General features: G+C 39.4%; 1 protein-coding gene across 1 annotated transcript; it reads left to right on the top strand.

The window, feature by feature from the left end:
• Nucleotides 1–7,386: 7,386 nt before the first annotated feature.
• On the top strand, nt 7,387–22,013 carry LOC148073533 (netrin-4-like). The gene is made up of 10 exons (XM_087797915.1): nt 7,387–7,563; nt 7,655–8,166; nt 11,316–11,588; nt 14,483–14,609; nt 16,252–16,440; nt 17,862–18,069; nt 18,132–18,217; nt 19,985–20,053; nt 20,126–20,299; nt 21,507–22,013. Exons 1-10 carry the CDS (start codon nt 7,506–7,508, stop codon nt 21,644–21,646), a joined length of 1,836 nt encoding a protein of 611 aa, XP_087654041.1. The 5' UTR covers nt 7,387–7,505; the 3' UTR covers nt 21,647–22,013.
• Nucleotides 22,014–22,285: the final 272 nt, after the last annotated feature.

Genomic DNA, 22,285 nt, shown 5'->3' with positions numbered 1-22,285 from the left:
CAGACCAGAGGTTCCACGTCCAGACCAGAGGTTGCACGTCTAGACCAGAGGTTCCACGTCCAGAACAGAAGTTCTTCATCCAGACCAGAGGTTCCACATCTAGACCAGAGGTTCCACGTCCAGACCAGAGGTTCCACGTCCAGACCAGAGGTTCCATGTCCAGACCAGAGGTTGCACGTCTAGACCAGAGGTTCCACGTCCAGAACAGAAGTTCTTCATCCAGACCAGAGGTTCCACGTCTAGACCAAAATGTTTTTTTACATGTGACCACTGGGTGGCGTTAGACCCTTCTTGGCGGATGTTTTGTTTGCGTCAGTATTTACGCATATAAACGAGTTTATTAATTTCTCTTTGCTTTGTGTTTCTAATGTTACAATCTTTTACACTCCTTAATAGTTACCACTAATTTAAAACTCTGGGATTCTATGTTTGTATGAAACATGTCTGAATAATTACATTTGATTTGTTTAAACACAATAAAAACATGAATATCACTTTCTAACACACCTTTAATCCGATTGTACACAAACATATTTATTAGACACTATATTGTTGTCTAGGTATTTTATTCTTATATTCACTCAAACTGTATTTTCATTTAGATTTCAAAATGAATTTCCCCTCGCGGGACAAATAAGGGATTCTAAAAAAAAAAAAAAAAAAATGTTACTTTACGTTCTGGATATTTCCGTGTGTCTCTCAAACACTAGTTTACAAAGGAGAGACGCGCCTGCCCCCTGCTGGCAAGTGAGGGCGTTGACCTTTCTCAATCCGGCAAACATGACAGTAAATCGTCTTTAAAGTGTGGCGCCTCCTATTGGCTGTTGTTAGCAGGGCGTAGCATAGTGCAGATGTGCTGATGTCACACAAAAACAGGAGATAAACAGTATAAAAAATGTACTAATCAACAAAAAATTGCAACACAGGAAGCAGAGACTAAAAGTGGCACCAAATAAAAAGTCAAAGGTGAGTGTAGATGTCGACCCACGAGTGTCTGCACCATCATCAACTTTAAACAATTAAAACCAAAACTCAAACGTTAAAAAGTAGAGCAAACAGAAATCCAAAGACTCAATTTAAGTGACTGTACCAAGGAGTAGCAATACCGTCAAACAAAACCTACAGAGCTCAAACACACAGAGCTGCATCCAGAGAGAGAGACTGACTTATATTCTGATTTATTGACTCAGGTGTTTTTGTAAACTTCAGACTCACACAAGCAAGTTTAGCTAGTTAGCTTCTCTATTGCTGCACCTTTGAGAGACGTAATCACGTCAATGTTTCTTTTCTTTTTCTCGCTTACTATTATGGACAAACTTTCATGAGACTCATGGGAAAAATGTTTTTCTTATCGTGTCTTCGATGTTTCAGTGTCGGTGGTGACAAACCTTAAACCTATAGAAAAAGCATTGCTGACCCACAATCCGGAGACGTTGTGCTGTCAAAATATTTTGTTATTGGTGACCCGAGTGTCAGAAAAGTACAACTGCAACGCGCCATTGCCAAATACAGCATATGCGTTTGTTTTTCAAAATACAAGAGTGTCCCGTGCTGGGTCAGTTTCAGCTCTATTTTTCTGGAAACAAATAGTTTTCTTAGTACTTCAGCCAAATAAAACCACTGGCTCTGAACCACTGCTGTGAAAAAGTTTGTGTGTTCACAAGACATAGTTGTGTTTCTAAAATAATTGCTAGAGTTCTACTGCGCGAGCTGTAACTGCTATAACTCAAACAATCATTACAGAATATGCAAAAGAAAATGGTCCAAATTGTACTTTTGTGTTGGTTTGAGCCATGTGTAACTCACTCCTTGGCAGAGGTATACTCCATGCTTTTCTAGTAAAAGGTGTTGATGCTTTAAAGCCTCTTGTTTTACATGATTTTCTATTAGCAAAGACAGTTTTGAACATTCATCGAACATTAAACTCAAGACCTGCCGGGACCTTCAACGGATTCTTTAAACGCTGTCCTGCAAAGTGGTGAACCCGGCGTGGAAAACCCTCGGCTTGATGACCAAGCCTGTGGGCAGGACACCCATCATCCCGGCCCGAGGCCCGTCTGGGTTTTTCGTCTGGTATTTACAGGAATGGTAGACGGATGACTCTGGTCCAGTGAGCCCGAGGTACTAAGTGACGTGGCGGGCCGAGCTGGGGGCACCATATCCTTTTACAGGCTGGAAATAAAACGTCAGGACCATCAGGCGTGTCTGTCATCTTGTTGGGCCTCCAGCTCGGACCGAGCGTGCAGAGTGATTATTAAATACCAAGAGTTTCATCTCGACTACCTCGAGTGACTGTTGCCACTGACCTCACATTCCTTAAACTGATCCGCATCATTCCCAGACAAACACATCTTTGATGTCTTTTCACTTTCCTTCAGAACTTTTTGAAACTCAAAAGACAAATGATTCGTAGCTGTTGAAGAAGATTATGATTATTTTTTGTGAACAATTGTTGATGAGAAGTTTTAGATTCTGGTATCATGATTCCAGAGCAGTCGAGCATTGAGGAGCATCATCAGTACCAACATTCATTCCCTTATCAGGGTCAGAATATACACAACAGTTCGCTTGACACCAGAATTTTTCTTTAAATGACTTTTGAAATCCTTTAATTTTCTCAGGTATCTTGTATTTATTCTGGTTTCTCTCACAGTCCACAAACTGATGCACGGTATGTGGTACACATAGTAGCGAGACCCCAAAGTGTTACTCCACCAGGCTCTGTAATATAAATGTGGGTGGGTTCTGTGACTCTGTGAGCCTCTGTAGTATTACTCCACAAGAATATGTACTATTAATCTGCGAGGCTATAAAGTATTAATCCGCAAGGCTCTGTAGTATTAATCCGTGAGACTCTGTAGTATTACTCCATAAGACTATTTACTATTAACCCGCAAGGCTCTGAAGTATTACTCCACAAGACTCTGTAGTATTAATCGGTTAGGCTCTGTATTATATATTGGCTTGGCTGCGTAATATTAATTTGCGTGGGATCTGTAGTATTACTCTGTAAGCCTCTGTAGTATTACGCTAAAAGACTTAAGTATTCATTTGCAAGGCTCTGTAGTATTACTGCGCTAGCCTCCGTTGTCAAGGCCCTGTGGAGTGATACCTCGTAGCCTCATCACGCTTCACGTAGTATTAATCTGCGAGGCTCTGTAGTATTTATCTGGGAAGCCCTGTAGTATTAATCTACAAAACCCTGTAGTATTACTTACAAGGCTAATTGGTACTAATTTGTGAGGCCCTGTAGTATTAATCTGTGAGGCTCTGTAGTATTACTCTGTTAAACTCTGTAGTATTACTCTGTTAGGCTCTGTAGTATTACTCTGTAAGGCTCTGTAGTATTAATTTGTGAGGCTCTTTAGTATTAATTTACGAGGCTCTGTAGTATTACTCCTAAGGCTCTGACGTATTACTCCCAAGGCTTTGAAGTATTACTCCACAAGGCTCTATAGTATTAATTTGTGAGGCTCTGTCGTATTACTCCCAAGGCTCTGACATATTACTCCCAAGGCTCTGAAGTATTACTCCACAAGACTCTTTAGTATTAATTTGCGAGGCTCTGATGTATTACTCCCAAGGCTCTGAAGTATTACTCCACAAGGCTCTATAGTATTCATTTGTGAGGCTCTGTAGTATTACTACACTAGCCTCCTTTGTCAGGGCCCTGTGGGGTAATACTATGTTGCCTCATCATGCCTAATGCAACTCATAATACGAAAAATACAGTACTATGGTACTCACTCAACCTAAAAATATTTCTTGAGTGTGGGAGGAAACTGGAGTATTTAAGGTTTACTTTCTCAAGCGTAGAACATTCCACACAGAACAGTCATCACCAGATCACAGTAACATCATGTTTTCTTCAGTCGTCCATAGAGACCTGGAGTTTGAATGATCAGCATCCCAGTCAGTGGCGAGTGCTTGCATGTGTCCATAATGGACCTCGGAACGTTCAGGTCAACGTCCGACTCTCGCTCAATTAAACTCCAACTAGCGTCAGCAGCTCGAGACACTGGTGAAGCAGCAACTGTGCGTCCATGATGGACGGATGAATGAACTCGTTCACGGCTCATGAAAAGCTTCTCTCAGCTCAGTCACTTTGTTTGTTGTCTTCTGCAAACCTCTGACCCAAACTGAGCTGTCAGTCAACTAAGGTCAGAACACTGTGGATCTGGACCAGAACCTTTCAATGGAATATGATGAGATGATGGTAAGATTTCTCCAGAGGTCAATAGAAGAGATTAAACCGTCAAAGTCAAGGTCAAACAGGATGAAGGTTCATGTTCTTCCACTATTGACCGTGTTCGTCATCAGTGATTGACAGATGTCGTTAAGTTTTATTCTTTAATGATCACAAATTATGATGTGGACTATTGGAGGGCTCTTGGTGTAATGACGCATCAGTGAAGCTTCATGAAACAGTTTCATTATTTTCAGAGTCCACTAGATGTCACTCTCTGCTGTACAGTATAATCTATTACTTTGAAAAACTATTCTATTTTAAAACATTTTTAAACTGAGGCGCCACCTACTGACCTCTTAACATATGACACTGTTTCATGAAGCTTCACCAACACGTCAGGGTTTGGCCAGTATCTGTACCTGGATTAAAATAATGGGTGTTTTTTTAATCTGGGTACAAATTACATTTTTAGAACAGGAGACTAAAAAACAAACAAAAATAAGTTTACATTTGCTTCTTTTATCCAGATTCAAGAAACTTATCATCACTAAAGTGTAATCGATTCATGTATTTAGCCAAGAATGATGTAGAGTTAAGTAGAACTAAATACAAAACTGAACAAAACATGACCATCACAATCAAGAAACATAATAAATATATTGTAATTTACAGTATATATAATATAATATATCACATTTTTGAGCCTGAAGTTATTTGCGCCAATTATTACTTTAAAATCTGTCATAGCTGTAACTTTTTGGTTGGTTGTTTTCTGTTTGTGATGTTCACACTGATGTAACAATAATGATTTTGAGTAATCGTTAGTATTATTACATAAACAATGTTTATTCTTGTGGCTTCATGAAACACTGTCTCTAGAGGTCATTAGGTGGCGCCACCTCTCTCTAGGTTGTCCTCAGACCTTCATTACCAAAAATATATTTTTAAAATTAGATTATTAATCCCTCTGGAGAACTCCAGATTACATTTCCAGTTTACAGCAGACTATAGAAGGTACAGAAAGGTGGATGAAAGAAAGAACAAAGTGCAAATAACAAAAATATTTTCATTTATTTTAATTAATACTATTAATCTTTTGTTGTTAATGAGGATTTCTGTCTCCGATCCAGAGTTAGTGTCAATGTGTTTCATTGTGTGTCAATATCGGACGTTTGTGTCTCAAACTTCACAGAGAAAAAGAGGAATTTGTTTGCAATGAGTTTGTTCCTGCGACAGACGGGACTAGATCAGACAAACTTCCTGCAGCATTTTTCATGGCAACTCTGGGGATTTAAGGGCTGGAGAAGAAGCGAGTGATGCAGCTCAAGGTGTCTCACTCTTGCACTCGTGGATCATCCAGAGACACAAAACAACACACCTCACCCCCTGACACAGATGACATCATCTCATCCTGGTTCTTAACAAACATGGAGGTGTGAGACCTGGACTTGATCGTTTCCAAACATGTTTATTTGAACGATTTCTCTCACAGATCTTTGTGTTGTTTGGATACATCTTTCCATTATTCTTTCTGGTCCGAGAGAAGAAAACTGTGGCGTGAAACTGAATCATTCTGGAGGTCAAGGGTCATATGAAGCTCCATGATAGTTAATAAGTGTCATATTTGAAGAGAAAAACATTGTGTTATGTTTTTATATTTTTTATTAATTTATTTAGATAATTTTAATGATGTCCTGAACTTGTGATTCATGACTCTGGGGGAAAAAAGGCAAATTGAAAATAATATTTTTTCTTAAAAATGAGTTTTTTTTCCAAAGAGTTTTAAATAAAAACATCAACAATTAGTTTGTTTTTATTCCCAAAACAATCAGTTCAAAGCAAGAGCTTCACCTACTGAAGAACAACAACTTGTTAAATATTAAACACTTGCTTTCTCTGTTTTTAGCTTCTGGAATCTTAGAAATGCTCAGTGTGAGGTCGCTCAGTGTTTTCTCTTCCACACCCCAGAGCATCTGCAGGTGATTCATTGAATACAGTGTTTACGCAAGACTTTCACCTGAAGCTTGTTTATGTGACTTTGATCCATCGTATCAACAACACGTAGAAGCTTCTATTGCTGTTTTCACCATGAATCTTAACCTCCTACATTTTCCATTTTCTATTAAACTTTAAGATGTTTTCTTGAGAAGTTATAGTGAGAAAACTCAAGAATAACACACATGACATTTGTGTGCATTTGTTTAAACTTATATTCTTTTGATTAGCCTCAGAAATTACTTTTTTTATGATCATCATCTGAAGCTAAACAAAGTACAATAATATCTGTGAATTCTTACTCACTTTGAAAAAGTCTTTGATACAAATGTACATTTTTTCAGCATTAGATTTGAACTGAGTTTTAAATATTGTGTCACAATTGTATCTAACTTTTTGCTGTTTTGTTTTTGATTTAAACACAGTCTAGTGACTTCATAAAACAGTGCTCAGTGAAAATAAAACAGGGACATTTTCAAAACTTTAATTAGCCTTGCATTGTGTCATCTTGCACTTTATTGCACTTTGTTCTTGTTCCAGGAATCTACCGTCTATGTTCTCTGTGTGCTGGAAGAACAATTTCCCGAAAGAGACCTCCAGAGGACCAATAACGCTGATCCATCCATCTATTTATTTATCAATCTATTTTTCAACTGATACACTTGTATGGCTTCTCACTGCTGCTGCTCATACGCGCAGTAATACCTAGCAATAATGCTAAGCTAACATGTTCATCTTTGTGTCGCAGGTTTGGAAAGGTTCTTGAGTAAATGATGGATCAAGTATTTTATTTTATTCATTAGATTGAAGTCACTCGTTTATAAGGTCACATTTGATTATCTCCTTGGCTGAGGTATGAGCCGCTACAGTGATTTTTTTTTTAATTTTCAGGATATTTTAACTGAAATCATCGAACTTATGTAACCACATGCGTCGACTTCTCTAAATATAAAAATAAAAGTCATATATCAGTCCCAGGCTTGTTCCAAACAAACGCATCATCTTCCTTAAATAAATCGGAGCAGCTGCTGTGTCCCCCGAGTGTCCCCCGAGTGTCCCCCGAACATCTGTATCTGCAGCAACAGAACCAAAGAAGGAAAAGAGCAGAAGCTTTAAAAACATCTTTGAAAGAATCTACACTGACCTGACTTGATTGTTTTTGTCTGTGGGGGGGGGGGCGTGTGGGGGGCGTGGCCCTGGATGATAGTGTTCAGGTCAGTCAGGATCCTTGTCTCTCTTTTCTTTTTTTTCTTTTTTTTTTCAAGCGGATTCTCAACTCCAGAGCGAGTTAGTGAACACGACAGATGATTGAACTGACAGGATGAGAGTCTGGACTTTGCTCGTCCTCGTCACGGCGCGCGCATCTTCTGTTTGGACCGGTACGTGTTTCATCTTTAAAAAAAACTTTAGTTCTTCAAACTTTTTATATTTTTTTAATCCGATGACTGAACTTTTTTTTTTCCTCTCCAGGATCATCCGGACTAAGAGAGAGTCGCTGCTTCAACAGAGCCTGCAACCCCCGGATAGGAAACCTGTCCAAGGGTCGCGTCTGGACCACCGGCTCCGTCTGCGGGTCCAACTCCACCGAGTCCTTCTGCGTCTCCACATGTTCGGCCGTGAAATGCGGCAAGTGCCGGGCGGACACCCCCGGCCTGGCGCACCCCCCCTCCGCCATGAGCGACTCGTCCTTCCGCTCCCCGGACACCTGGTGGCAGTCCGCGGGGGGCCTGGAGGAGGAGACCCTGCAGCTGGACCTGGAGACGGAGTTCCTCTTCACGCACATCATCCTGGTGTTCCGGTCCCCTCGCCCCGGGGCCATGATCCTGGAACGATCCCAGGACCGAGGACGAACCTGGAAGACCCTCCGAGTCTTCGCCAGAGACTGTCGCGAGACGTTCGGACTCCGAGAAGGTGTTCCAGGAGGGGGCGCAGCAGCCTGCTCCTCCAAGTACTCCGGGGCCTCTCCGTGTACTCGAGGGGAGGTGAGTGATGCTGTCATACTCAAACTTTATATGAGACTTTATTTGAATAGAATGAAAATATATGTGTGTCTGTGCGTGTGTGTTAAAGTGTGTGCGTGTGTTAAAGTGTGTGTGTGTTAAAGTGTGTGCGTGTGTTAAAGTGTGTATGTGCGTGTGTGTTAAAGTGTGTGTGCGTGTGTGTTAAAGTGTGTATGTGTGTTAAAGTGTTTATGTGCGTGTATGTGCGTGTATGTGCGTGTTGTTGTGATTTGTGACTCTTGTATCATCAGTTTGTATGTGTGTGTGTTCAAATGTTTATGTGTGTGTGTGTGTTAAAGTGTGGATGTGTGTGTGTGTTAAAGTGTGGATGTGGATGTGAGTGTGTGTGTGTTGTTGTGATGTGTGACTCTCTTGTATCATCAGTTTGTATGTGTGTGTGTTCAAATGTTTATGTGTGTGTGTGTGTTAAAGTGTGTATGTGTGTGTGTGTTAAAGTGTGGATGTGGATGTGAGTGTGTGTGTGTTGTTGTGATGTGTGACTCTATTGTATCATCAGTGTTTATGTGTGTTGGTTCAAATGTTTATGTGTGTGTGTGTTAAAGTGTGTATGTGTATGTGAGTGTGTGTTGTTGTGATGTGTGACTCTATTGTATCATCAGTGTTTATGTGTGTTGGTTCAAATGTTTATGTGTGTGTGTGTTAAAGTGTGGATGTGGATGTGAGTGTGTGTTGTGATTTGTGACTCTTGTATCATCAGTCTGTATGTGTGTGTGTTCAAATGTTTATGTGCGTGTGTGTTAAAGTGTGGATGTGGATGTGAGTGTGTGTTGTGATTTGTGACTCTTGTATCATCAGTCTGTATGTGTGTGTGTTCAAATGTTTATGTGCGTGTTTGTTAAAGTGTGCATGTGTGTGTTTGTGTTAAAGTGTGTATGTGGATGTGAGTGTGTGTTGTTGTGTGATGTGTGACTCTATTGTATCATCAGTGTGTGTGTTGTTGTGATGTGTGACTCTATTGTAGCATAAGTGTGTGTTTGTGTTGTTGTGATGTGTGACTCTATTGTATCATAAGTGTGTGTGTGTTGTTGTGATGTGTGACTCTATTGTATCACCAGTGTGTGTTCGTACAAAACTCTCTTTTCATTTAAATATTGACATTAGAAAATTATCTCAAGCTCCGCCCACTGAAAACACTTTCTTGTTCTGGAAATTAAATCTTGTTGACCATAACCACACCCACTCTGCTGTGATTGGTCAAACATGGAGGTTTGTCGCCGTGCATCATCAATGGTCTCCGCCACCAAGGGACTCGTTGTATAAACAAAGTGGGGAGTCATTACAGCTGCTGGAGGAGGAGTGAAGCCATTATTACATCATAATGGACTCTCGTAACCTCTCGTTCGTCCAGATTTCAGAGAACCTACATAAAGTAATAAGTTGAAAACATGGTCATGATGAAGGACTAAGTTTTCCATTAGTGGAATTAAAAAAAAAAGAATATTATTTTTCGTGATATTGTATCAATACAATAACATTCATTAATATTCACAGCGTTTGTTCATGTTCATTGTTTGTGTTGCAATAAAACCTCCATCATCTAAAGAAAGAATGAAGTCCCGCGAGATCCCGCTGATGACTGAGGACGAGAGGATACAGTGAGTCCAGCAGCTTTTAAAGCTGATGTTTGGACATATTTTGGTTTGAAAACAAATGAAAGCAGTTACGACTTCGTCAAAGTGTAGATGTTTAGAACTCAAATTAGAATCTTAATCCTTTCAAACTTGAATAAAAATCCCGGATCACAACTTAAGTTAAAACAATTTCAAAAACATAAACTTAAAACAATGAATAATATATTTTAAAATATAGTGTATTCTGGAGCATTAAGGAAAATACAATTGAGCAGCACTTCTTGACGTTTGTTGTGCATTAACTCTAATTTTGAACAAGCATCTTCACAGCATCTGCTGTTGTCTTGATGTTTGTTTCACTGTCTTTGATTCATAAACTTCACACGTTTGTATAAATTCTCGTTGACATGTTGTGTTCATACATTGACATTCTTCAGTAAAACCACTTCAAGCAGAATGAACTTCTAATAGCAGTGATTTATTTTGAAAAATGTTGCAGTATTGTTACCTCCGCCAAGGAGGTCGTGTGATCGTCTGCATTTGTCTGTTCCCATTGTTGCCCCGTCGACCCAGTGTTGTGCAAGGGTGTTCAGTAAAGTTACTTCCACCTACAGGCACGTTAAGATCCTTCGCGTGTATTTCAATGGACGTCACAGGGTGAGATTTAAAAAAACAAAATTGATGATGTAGAAATGTTTCAGAAAACCAACAATTTGTTTTTGTTTCGTTTTTCTTTTCTCTCTAATTGTATGTAACATTTTAATCAGTTCAATATACATTTACTTGTTCTAGCACATAAATACTTACCATAAATAAACATCGTATTTTTCTCCTTGTAACTCAAGTGATTTTCTTTTGAAAGTTTTGCCCAACTTTGGATTTTTAAGTGTTAAGTGTCAAAAACCAACTGACATCTATGAAACTAACAAAAAAACAATATTGTGGAAATTAGCTGCTTGGGGGAGGTCTGTGCTCTCTAAGTGCTTTTCTAGTTTACTCTTCTTTTACTCCAGTCAAGAAAATAAAAATCACTTCATTCGTTATTATTTTCAATTGAATATATCAAATACGTTTTTACATTTTATTTTGAAACATTTATTGGACCACAGCTTTTCAAATTCAAAACAGTTTTTTTTTTCCAAAGCAGAAACAAGGATCATACAATTCCTTCAACACCAATGTATCTGTTATTGTAATTCTCAATATAATTGTTGACATTGTTCCTTATCTTATCTTAAAAGCTGAGATCTTTACAAGTCAACGTATCAACATGAACATAAAATAAGCTGCCATGTGCTCTAGAATAACATGTTATTTATTTATTTTTAATCCAATGTAAACAGAGTTTTTGCTGTGTTGCTCTGAAGTCTTTTGATCAAATGTTTTGTTGATTTTCTTCGAGACTCTTTAATCTATTTTACGATCTAAACATGATTGACAGCCCATCAGAAACCACAGCCGAGAGGCGTGAGAAGCAGAACGGATCCATGGAGTTCATTAGTTCTGATCCGTCTCTGAAGATACTTCCTCCTCCCGCAGGTCATCTATCGAGCGCTGCCGCCCTGGTTGTCCGTGGATCCGTACGGCGCCGTGGCCCGAGACCAGCTGACCATCACCAACCTGAGGGTCCGGCTGATGCAGCACCAGAAGTGTCCCTGCCGGGCCAAGCGACCTGGTGCTGAGCCCCAGCCCGTCGACCACTTCGCCATCTACGACTTCATGGTCAAGGGGAGCTGCCTGTGCAACGGACACGCCGACCAGTGCGTTCCCGCCCGGGGTTACCGGCACCTGCAGCACCGGCCCGGAAACATGGTGAAGTTCAGATCTGGTCCGAGAAGTCATTTAAGTACAGTAGGTGCTATAGATGATTGTCTCAGAACCAGAGTAGATGTTCAAGTTGTTTGATAGAGGAGGACGAATGCAGAGATAATTCAGAAATATTCTTATGTCAGTGACATGAGAATATTGAAGGAATTTCAAATTATATATTTTTTTATTTTTTTAAATGTTTTTAAGCTTTAAATAATATATTTGAAAATTTTAGTTTACGAATGTACAGTATGTATTACATACATAGAGTTTGATATTGTAATAAAAAACAATCAATAATATATTTTCTATATTTAATATTTCTTAATCTGTACTCTCATAAATTCAATATATAAATGTTGGTATAAAAGTGTCACCAGACCAAACCAACAGAGCACCGAGCTACACATTTCCACTAATCATGTGACGCGCAGACAATCACGACATAGGAGCACATGATCCAGTAGCTCAGTGCTATGTTGGTTTGGTCTATTATACCAACATTTTATATTGAATTTAAGGGATTATGAATAAAAAAAATAATAATAATTTAGAAAATATATTTTACAATTTTTGGAATTTAAATATCAAACTTTATGTGTAAAAATAAATATATGAATAAACAAATAAAACATATATATACACTTTGGGGTCACCCAGAAAACTTTGTGTTTTCCATGAAAAGTAACACTTATTTACCACCATGAGTTGTAAAATGAATAGAAAATATAGTCAAGACATTGACAAGGTTAGAAATAATGATTTTTATTTGAAATAATATTTTTTTCCCTTCAAACTTTGCTTTCGTCAAAGAATCCTCCATTTGCAGCAATTACAGCATTGCAGACCTTGGGCATTCTAGCTGTTAATTTGTTGAGGTAATCAGGAGAAATTTCACCCCATGCTTCTAGAAGCCCCTCCCACAAGTTGGATTGGCTGGATGGGCACTTCTTTCGTACCATACGGTCAAGCTGCTCCCACAACAGCTCAATGGGGTTTAGATCTGGTGACTGCGCTGGCCACTCCATTACAGATAGAATACCAGCTGCCTGCTTCTTCTCTAAATAGTTCTTGCACAACTTGGAGGTGTGCTTTGGGTCATTGTCCTGTTGTAGGATGAAATTGGCTCCAATCAAGCGCTGTCCACAGGGTATGGCATGGCGTTGCAAAATGGAGTGATAGCCTTCCTTATTTAGAATCCCTTTAACCCTGAACAAATCTCCCACCTTACCAGCACCAAAGCAACCCCAGACCATCACGTTACCCCCACCGTGCTTGACAGATGGCGTCAGGCACTCTTCCAGCATCTTTTCAGTTGTTCTGCATCTCACAAATGTTCTTCTATGTGATCCAAACACCTCAAACTTCGATTTGTCCATAACACTTTTTTCCAATCTTCCTCTGTCCAATGTCTGTGTTCTTTTGCCCATATTAATCTTTTTCTTTTATTGGCCAGTCTCAGATATGGCTTTTTCTTTGCTACTCTGCCCTGAACGCCAGCATCCCGGAGTCGCCTCTTCACTGTAGATGTTGACACTGGCGTTTTGCGGGTACTATTTAATGAAGCTGCCAGTTGAGGACCTGTGAGGCGTCTATTTCTCAAACTAGAGACTCTAATGTACTTATCTTCTTGCTGAGTTGTGTAGCGGGGCCTCCCACTTCTCTTTCTACTCTGGTTAGAGCCTGTTTGTGCTGTTCTCTGAAGGGAGTAGTACACACCGTTGTAGGAAATCTTCAGTTTCTTGGCAATTTCTCGCATGGAATAGCCTTCATTTCTAAGAACAAGAATAGACTGTCGAGTTTCACATGAAAGTTCTCTTTTTCTGGCCATTTTGAGCGTTTAATCGTTCCCACAAATGTGATGCTCCAGATACTCAACTAGCTCAAAGGAAGGTCAGTTTTATAGCTTCTCTAACCAGCTAAACTGTTTTCAGCTGTGCTAACTTAATTGCACAAGGGTTTTCTAATCATCCATTAGCCTTCTGACCCAATGAGCAAACACATTGTACCATTAGAACACTGGAGTGATAGTTGCTGGAAATGGGCCTCTATACACCTATGTAGATATTGCACCAAAAAACAGACATTTGCACCTAGAATAGTCATTTACCACATTAGCAATGTATAGATTAGTTTAAACTTAGATCAGTTTTCTTTCAAAAATAAGGACATTTCTAAGTGACCCCAAACTTTTGAACGGTAGTGTATATATAATAACATATACCTATAACAGTTTCATTGGGAAAGAGGCAGGGGACACCCTGGACAGGACCCCACAAAGACACACAACCATTCACACAAACACCAACGGAACAAGTTCTCAATCAACCTCTATGTTTTTGGACTGGGGGAGAAAACCGGAGTGCCCGGAGTAAATCGGCAACCTTCTTGCTGTGATCGTGCTAACCACTGCATCACCGTGAACGCTTGTAATCAAATTATTAAAAAAAAATACTTTAAGCAACAACATTTAAATAAACAAAACTAAATGTTAAATTCAATATTCTCTCAGGCTGACGTACTTCCATAGATTGAGGCTTTGAGAAAATAATTTCCAAAGATGTAAATATAAGAGTTAAGTGCATGAGTGGGAGTTGTTAGCAAGATGTTGAAAGCGTGAGGCGACGACACCCATCATTACAGGATTCCCCGCAGAGGAACCCTAATTATAGTCTTCAGACTAATGCCTGGACAATCCTGTTGTCTTCAGCGCTTCACTGTATCTGGAGTTTGAAGAAAGAGAAAGAAATGCTGCAACAGTCGAGGCTTAACGGTTAAAAAATGATTATGAAATCAAATGAGGATTTAAGCTATCATTTTAGTCAGATGACTTTTTATCTTCAGACTTTGAGGTCTATCTTTTAATCCCTGGTATGAAACACACATTGTCTCCACAGGTCCACGGACGCTGCGTCTGCAGACACAACACGGCGGGCGACCACTGCGAGCGCTGCAGCCCGCTGTACAACGACCGACCGTGGAGGGCAGCCAATGGCATCACGGGGTCACCACAGCAGTGCCAGAGTGAGTCACACACCAGAACACAATCATCTGGTATCAAGAGCTTTAAAAGCTGCTGGACTCACTGTATCCTCTCGTCCTCAGTCATCGTTGGGATCTCACCGGATTTCCTTTTTTTTTTAACTGCACAGGACGTAATGACTCAAATACTTTAATTCTAAACACATTTTTTTGAACTGTATACCGTAAAATAACTGTGGTAAATAAAGTTGAAAGCTAAAAAATAAATTTAAAAGTAATAGATTTTAGAGTAGAGAGTGACATCTAGTGGAAAATAATGACACCGTTTCATGAAGCTTCATCAACACAGCACTATTAAATATAAATGAATTGATCATGTTTATTTGATTATTGCGTGTCGACAAACATACAGGAATTAATCAAAATATATATTTGTACTGTTTGCTAAATATATATATATTGTGACACAAAATAATGATGACACAAACTGTAGTAAAATGACAATAAATGACACAAACTGTCATAACAATGACAATAAATGACTCAAACTGTAATAATAATGACAATAAATGGCACTAACTGTAATAACAATGACAATAAATGACTCAAACTGTACTAACAATGACAATAAATTACTCAAACTGTAATAATAATGACAATAAATGACACAAACTGTACTAACAATGACAATAAATGACTCAAACTGTAATAATAATGACAAAAAAGACACAAACTGTAATAATAATGACAATAAATGACACTAACTGTAATAATAATTTTAAAAAAAGACACAAACTGTAATAATAATGACAATAAATGACACAAACTGTATTAACAATGACTATAAATGACACAAACTGTAGTAACAATGACAATGAATGACACAAACTGTAGTAAAGATGACAATAAATGACTCAAACTGTAATAATAATGACAATAAATGACACTAACTGTAATAGCAATGACAATAAATGACACAAACTGTAATAATAATGAAAATAAATGATACAAACTGTAATTACAATGAAAATAAATGATACAAACTGTAATAATAATGACAATAATGACACAAACTATAATAACAATGACAATAAATGACACAAACTGTAATAATAATGAAAATAAATGATACAAACTGTAATTACAATGAAAATAAATGATACAAACTGTAATAATAATGACAATAAATGACACAAACTGTAATAATAATGACAATAATTTAAACTTACTTTTATCAGGCTTGGACTGGAAACAGGACTCAGGCGCAGGGAAAGACAGTTAGGCAGTCTTTTAATGGTTTAAAATAAACAAACAGAAAATCACTCCAACGGAGGCTCAAGGATTACAAAAGAGTTAACAAAGGACACCCCGACTGGAGGAAAAACTACTTAAAAGAAAAACACTAAGTAATCTAGACAAACAAGAAAACACACTACAGAGGAGGAAAACAAACAGTTTGAGTAAAAAAAATAAAGCCTACGGATTCTAAACTAAATCATAACAGCAAGAACAAAAATCTGTTTTCATGAGGAAAACGAGGTCTGTGGCTGTGACAAGACTGGGGTGAACGAACCCGACTATTTAAAAACATGAGGGTAAAGGGAAACAGTGACAGAAACAAAGCTAAAATTCCATCTATAAAGTTTCATAAAACACCACTGAACTTTTCTTCCGTGTCACTCAGAGTGCAAATGCAACGGTCACGCCAAGAGCTGCCGCCTCAGCCGGACGCTGTGGCTGGCGTCGCGGCGGCGAAGTGGAGGCGTGTGCGACGACTGCCGGCACAACACCGAGGGCCGACACTGCCAGGACTGCAAGGGGGGGTTCTTCAGAGACCCTGCTCTTCCCAGAACCTCTCCGGACTCCTGCAGGCGTGAGTTCGCTGTGACCCCATGATGTGATCATATCCATGTTTCATCTGTGACTCATAAGAACCAAAATAAAGTCATAATGTTGCTGCATCCGTGAACAATGAGGAATTTCCCAGGATCTGTTTTGGGGACATTTTTCCCATTCCTGACCCCTTTTCCCCCTCCAGATATTTTGAAGCACAAACATTCCATTTTTGGAAACAAATGAAGCAAACGTGTGACGAAGCTGTCGTCACTGCCCCGACCCTTGAGCAAGCGCGGCAACACAACCCTCTCTGTCGTGAAGCAGCTGCTGCCAACATGTTGGTCGACAATAACCGTCGACGTCCATCATCGTTACTGAGGTTTTTTATTGATCTGCCAACAACTAATTTGACTCGTTTTGAAACGATCAACAAACTTCTTTGATCGAACAAACATCAGTCGTCGTGAAGAGTCGGATGAGATTGATTGATGCGGGACATTTTTCTTTGAAGAGAAAATGTTCGTCGTCCATCAGGAGGTCATTATTATGTCTAAAGATCTTTCCAGACCAGGGTCACAAAGACCTTAAACAATCAAAACAATACACAGTTAAAATACATACTTCAACAAACACAGCAGCAACAAGAAAGTTAGGAAAAAGCACAAATAAAAATGTCTTAAGATGTTTCTTGAAGGAGTCAGTAGATCATCAAACACAGAGGAAGATCGTTCCAAAGCTTAGGAGCAACAGCCTGGAAGGATTTCTCTCCTCTTGTCCTGAACCGTGTTCAGGAACCATCAGTAGATTCTGATCCACAGACCTCAAAGCCCGAGCTGGGGTGTAAGTCTGGATCAGATCACTGATGGAAGGTCTGACCATGAATAGATCTGAAAGTAAGAAGCAGAATTTTAAAATTGATCCTGAAAGAAACTGGCAGTCAGTGAAGAGTTGGAGAAATGTGAGTTCTTCTACTAGAGCGGCTCAGAATTCTGGCTGTGCGATGTCGTTTTCAACATCTATCAAATGTGGACCTCCTAGAAAAAAACGGTCAACCCCTGGTATAGTCCGTGCAGAAGTAGGATTTGAAAGTTTTATGAAATCCGTGGACAACTCAACAGTCTTTCTGGTCATGCGTTCAAATCCTGCGTCTAATAACTTCACGTTGGACATTTGAGAAGTAAATGAACTTCTTGCATTTCAATTGTTGGAACTGATATCTGTACTAGTTTTTATGAAGGACCTTGAGTGTCTACCATGAGAATACTATTAAAAGTATCAGAAAATCTTTACCGAAATTCATATTTCAAAACTGCAATTATAAAAACTGTGAAAACCTTTTTTTGAAGATGTGTTTTGTTGTAGTTTTTCTAGTGCAGGACATAGATCTGAGTCTTACTGAAGGTCATGAACACACGGCTGTTGACACCGGTTGAGTTGAAATAAATCTCTCTCGTGCAGCTTGTTCCTGCCACCCAGCGGGTTCCGTCCTCTCGGGTGGCGTCGCCCGGTGTGACCCCAGCAGCGGGCGCTGCACCTGTAAACCAGGGGTCAGGGGCCCCCACTGCGAGGGCTGCAGCGTGGGCTACTGGGGGCTCCACGAGTACGGCTGCCGTCCGTGCGACTGCACGGGCGACTGCGACCCTTACACGGGCGACTGCATCTCCGGGTGAGTGTGTCAGGACGACTCTGTGTGTCGAGAACATACGTGTTAAACTCTCCGTGACGCAGCTCGGGTCACATGACTCGCCGCAGCAATGGCAGCAGGACGACCGTGTTCAGAGCGGAGGAGCTTTTCTCTGCACTGCACCACTCGGGTGAGTCGGTGCACGGATCACACGTGGATGTCATGTGTAGGATAAGCGTGTTCTATGTTAAAGTATTGAAGCTCTTTCATCACACGGCTCTATTTTTATATATACATTTGCTGTCCGACAACATCCATTTTTAAAAATAATTAAAAATAATTAAAAATCCATTTACGTTAATATTACCTTTATAGGTTAAAGTTATATTATATTTAATATATTTATATAAAAACAACGTGATAACTATGGCTAAATATGTGATTATGATAAAAAAAACATTTTGTTTAAAGATATATGAGTAAATTAAAGCCCTTAAACAAAACAAAGTTTCATTTGAATAAAACGTAACAGTTGTGTTGTCTCTGGGTCAAGGTTTGTTTTCGGGGGCCTTCGGGTCACCTTGACCCAGAGATAACACAAGGATTAAACAAAATCACTGGAGTCCTACCCAAGTGCGTTAAAGATTATAAATACAATTTTAAAAAAGAAATGTGAGTTATGGCGTGTGTCGCCTTGTTTGACCTTGTGACCGATCTTGAAACTAAACATGAAGAAGGCGTTAATTATTTTTCTTATTATGTCAACTTAATATTTAATCAATGTCATTTAGTGTGTTTTTTTAATTAATCACAATAAAAAAGGGTGAAAAAAAATGTAATTTGATGTTTTTATTTAATTTTATATATATTTTTTATATTTAAACTAAATGTTTAAGACATGACCACCTCACAGCCAGAGGGATGTGGGTTCACTTCCAAGTTAAGCACATCTTCAGTCTTTCTGTGTTGAGTTTGTTTTATCTCCCTGTGTCTGTGTGTGTTCTCTCTGGGTACTCCAGTTTCCTCCAAAGGGAATCAGTGGTAGAAAAAAAATATTTGCAAACAAGTTAAACATTAAAAAAAACTAAATTTAATAAAATCTAAAGTGCTAAATAAACAAACAAGATATCTCAACAGAGAGACTCAGGCCTTCGGGTCACCTTGACCTAGAGACAAAACAAGGGATACCACAAACACATTTGTATTCGGGCCTTCGGGTCACCTTGACCTAGAGACAAAACAAGGGATACCACAAACACATTTGTATTCGGGCCTTCGGGTCACCTTGACCTAGAGACAAAACAAGGGATACCACAAACACATTTGTATTCGGGCCTTCAGGTCAACTTGTCCTAGAGACAAAACAAGGGATACCACAAACACATTTGTATTCGGGCCTTCGGGTCACCTTGACCTAGAGACAAAACAAGGGATACCACAAACACATTTGTATTCGGGCCTTCAGGTCAACTTGTCCTAGAGACAAAACAAGGGATACCACAAACACATTTGTATTCGGGCCTTCGGGTCACCTTGACCTAGAGACAAAACAAGGGATACCACAAACACATTTGTATTCGGGCCTTCGGGTATCCTTGACCTAGAGACAAAACAAGGGATACCACAAACACATTTGTATTCGGGCCTCCGGGTCACCTTCACCCTGAGAAAAGGGATACCACAAACAGATTATTTTCCGGGCCTTCGGGTCACCTTGATTCAGAGATAGCACAAGGGATACCACAAGCAAATTTGTTTTCGGACCTTCGGGTCACCTTGATTCAGAGATAGCACAAGGGATACCACAAGCAAATTTGTTTTCGGACCTTCGGGTCACCTTGACCCAGAGACAACACAAGGGTAAATGACATTACAATAGTGTGCTGGACCCTGTGATGGACAGAATAGTGTCAGGAAAGAGTGTGGAGTACGATCATGACCCGTGTTTCTTCCTCAGAGAAGTGTGAATGTGTGGAAGTGTCTCTCAGCAGCTCCAAACTCTTCTGCGCTGCAGAGTTCGACTTTGGTGAGTGAAGACATCGCAGGTGAAGGAGATGAAAGGGTTTTATATATATATATGGTTTCTTCGCCCTCTCAGTGTTGGTGGTTCTGATCCAGTCAGCTCACGACAAAGGCTCCCATGCTGAGGTGGAGGTCAAGGTCCGGAAGGTTCTGTTCCAAACTCCGCAGGTTAAGATCCTAAAGGGAAGCGTGGTTCTGTACCCGGAGTCCTGGACCACCCGAGGATGCACCTGTCCCGTCCTGAACCCAGGTGAGCTTCAGCAACACCTGAGGCGCTTGGATGAACATTTCTTCTCTTCTGTTGTACTACTCGAGTTGTGTTTGTCTTTTTATGGCCTTAGATTCTGAATCTATATGGTGTGTAGAGATTCTAGGTTAGTGCTGAATAAAGTTTCATTTAAAAGTGAGTCATGAGCAAAGACTGAAAATATCTACAAAGATTTAGACAAAATATTTTAGAACAAAGATTATAAATGTTGATTTAACTTAATTGTTGTCGTCGTCATTGTCGTTGTCGTGATCTTCATCTTCATCTTCATCTTCATCTTCATCTTCATCTTCATCTTCATCGTCATCTTCTTCATCTTCATCTTCATCTTCATCTTCATCTTCATCTTCATCTTCTTCATCTTCATCTTCATTATCTTCATTATCTTCATCATCTTCATCTTCATCTTCATCATCATCATCTTCATCTTCATCTTCATCTTCATCATCTTCATCATCTTCATCTTCATCTTCATCATCTTCATCTTCATCTTTTCCATCATCATAATCTTCTTCATCTTCATCTTCATCTTCATCTTCATCTTCGTCTTCGTCTTCGTCTTCGTCTTCGTCTTCGTCTTCATCTTCATCTTCATCTTCATCTGCATCTTCATCTTCATCTTCATCTTCATCTTCATCTTCATCATCTTCATCTTTATCTTTATCTTTATCTTCATCTTCATCTTCATCTTCATCTTCTTCATCTTCATCTTCATCTTCATCTTCATCTTCATCTTCATCATCATCATCATCATCATCATCATCATCATCATCATTTTCATTATTATTATTATAAGTTCCTGGACTTGAATGAATAAACCTTGATCACCTTTCATTGGTTTAATAATTTGTCGACCATCACGATTCACTGAAGCTTCATGAAACTTTTATCTCTACCCTCTTAACTTATTACATCATTCCATCACTGAGGCACCACCTTCCATTGTGTCATCTCGCAATTTCTTTTTATAGAAACTTTGTTCTTGTTTCATGAATCTATCGTCTGTGTTGCTGTGAGCTGGAAAAAATATTTCCTGAAGGAGACCTCCAGAGGATCAATAAAGTTTTATCTATCTATCTATCTATCTTTCTACCTTCTGACCTCTAGTAACTAGGTCACTGCTGAAGCTTCTTCAGTCTCTAAAAACGCACCAGTAGCTCCAGATAACCAGTGCTTGAATGTGTCCTAGGGTCGGAGTACGTGGTCGCGGGTCACCAGGACCGGAGGACGGGTCGTATGATGGTGAACACCAAGAGCCTGGTGGTGTCGTGGAAGTCAACTCTGAATCGTAAACTGATGCACATCCTCACGAAAGACTGCGGACGCTGACGCACACGACGCCTCGCAGAGACACAAGTGTTTGTGTTGGTGAAGACAAACTTTTTATCTGGTGGTCCAAGATTGTTGGGATGGAGACATGAGACCTGGAGTGTCACTGCAGGTTTAAAAAAAACTACACATCAAAGGCAGTCGTGGACCAGGTTCAGTGGTGAGAGCCAGAACAACCATGTTTTTGTTTGGTTTGAACATCATCACTTCATCATGAACATCTTCATCTGGACGTCCTCGACTGAGACACTGAAGAAGTTAAAACTTGAGCTTCTTAATTCTCTCTTCTTTCTCTCCACACATGAATCCACTGTTGTAAATACAAACAAATACATGTCCAGGCAGAAACAAATAAACATTTTTCTAACTGAAAGAAGCAAGTCATTGAGGTTTGTTATGCTCTTTTTGTTGGATTTAGATGCTTTACGATAGATTCATGAAACAAGAACAGAGTGCAATAAAAAGAAAGTGCAAGATGACACAATCTAAGTCTAAAGATAAAGAACATAGATTAAATTAAAAGGATACAAAGATTAACATAGAATAGAATAACCTTTAACTTCTGCCCCCAATTCAGAATTAAACAATTTAATAGCACGAGGAATGAATGAGTCCCTGAGTCTATTAGTGTTGCATCAT

Source organism: Callionymus lyra, chromosome 8, assembly GCF_982586985.1.
Source record: "Callionymus lyra chromosome 8, fCalLyr1.hap1.1, whole genome shotgun sequence".
NCBI lineage: Eukaryota > Metazoa > Chordata > Actinopteri > Syngnathiformes > Callionymidae > Callionymus > Callionymus lyra.
This window is presented reverse-complemented; position numbering and strand designations above follow the sequence as displayed.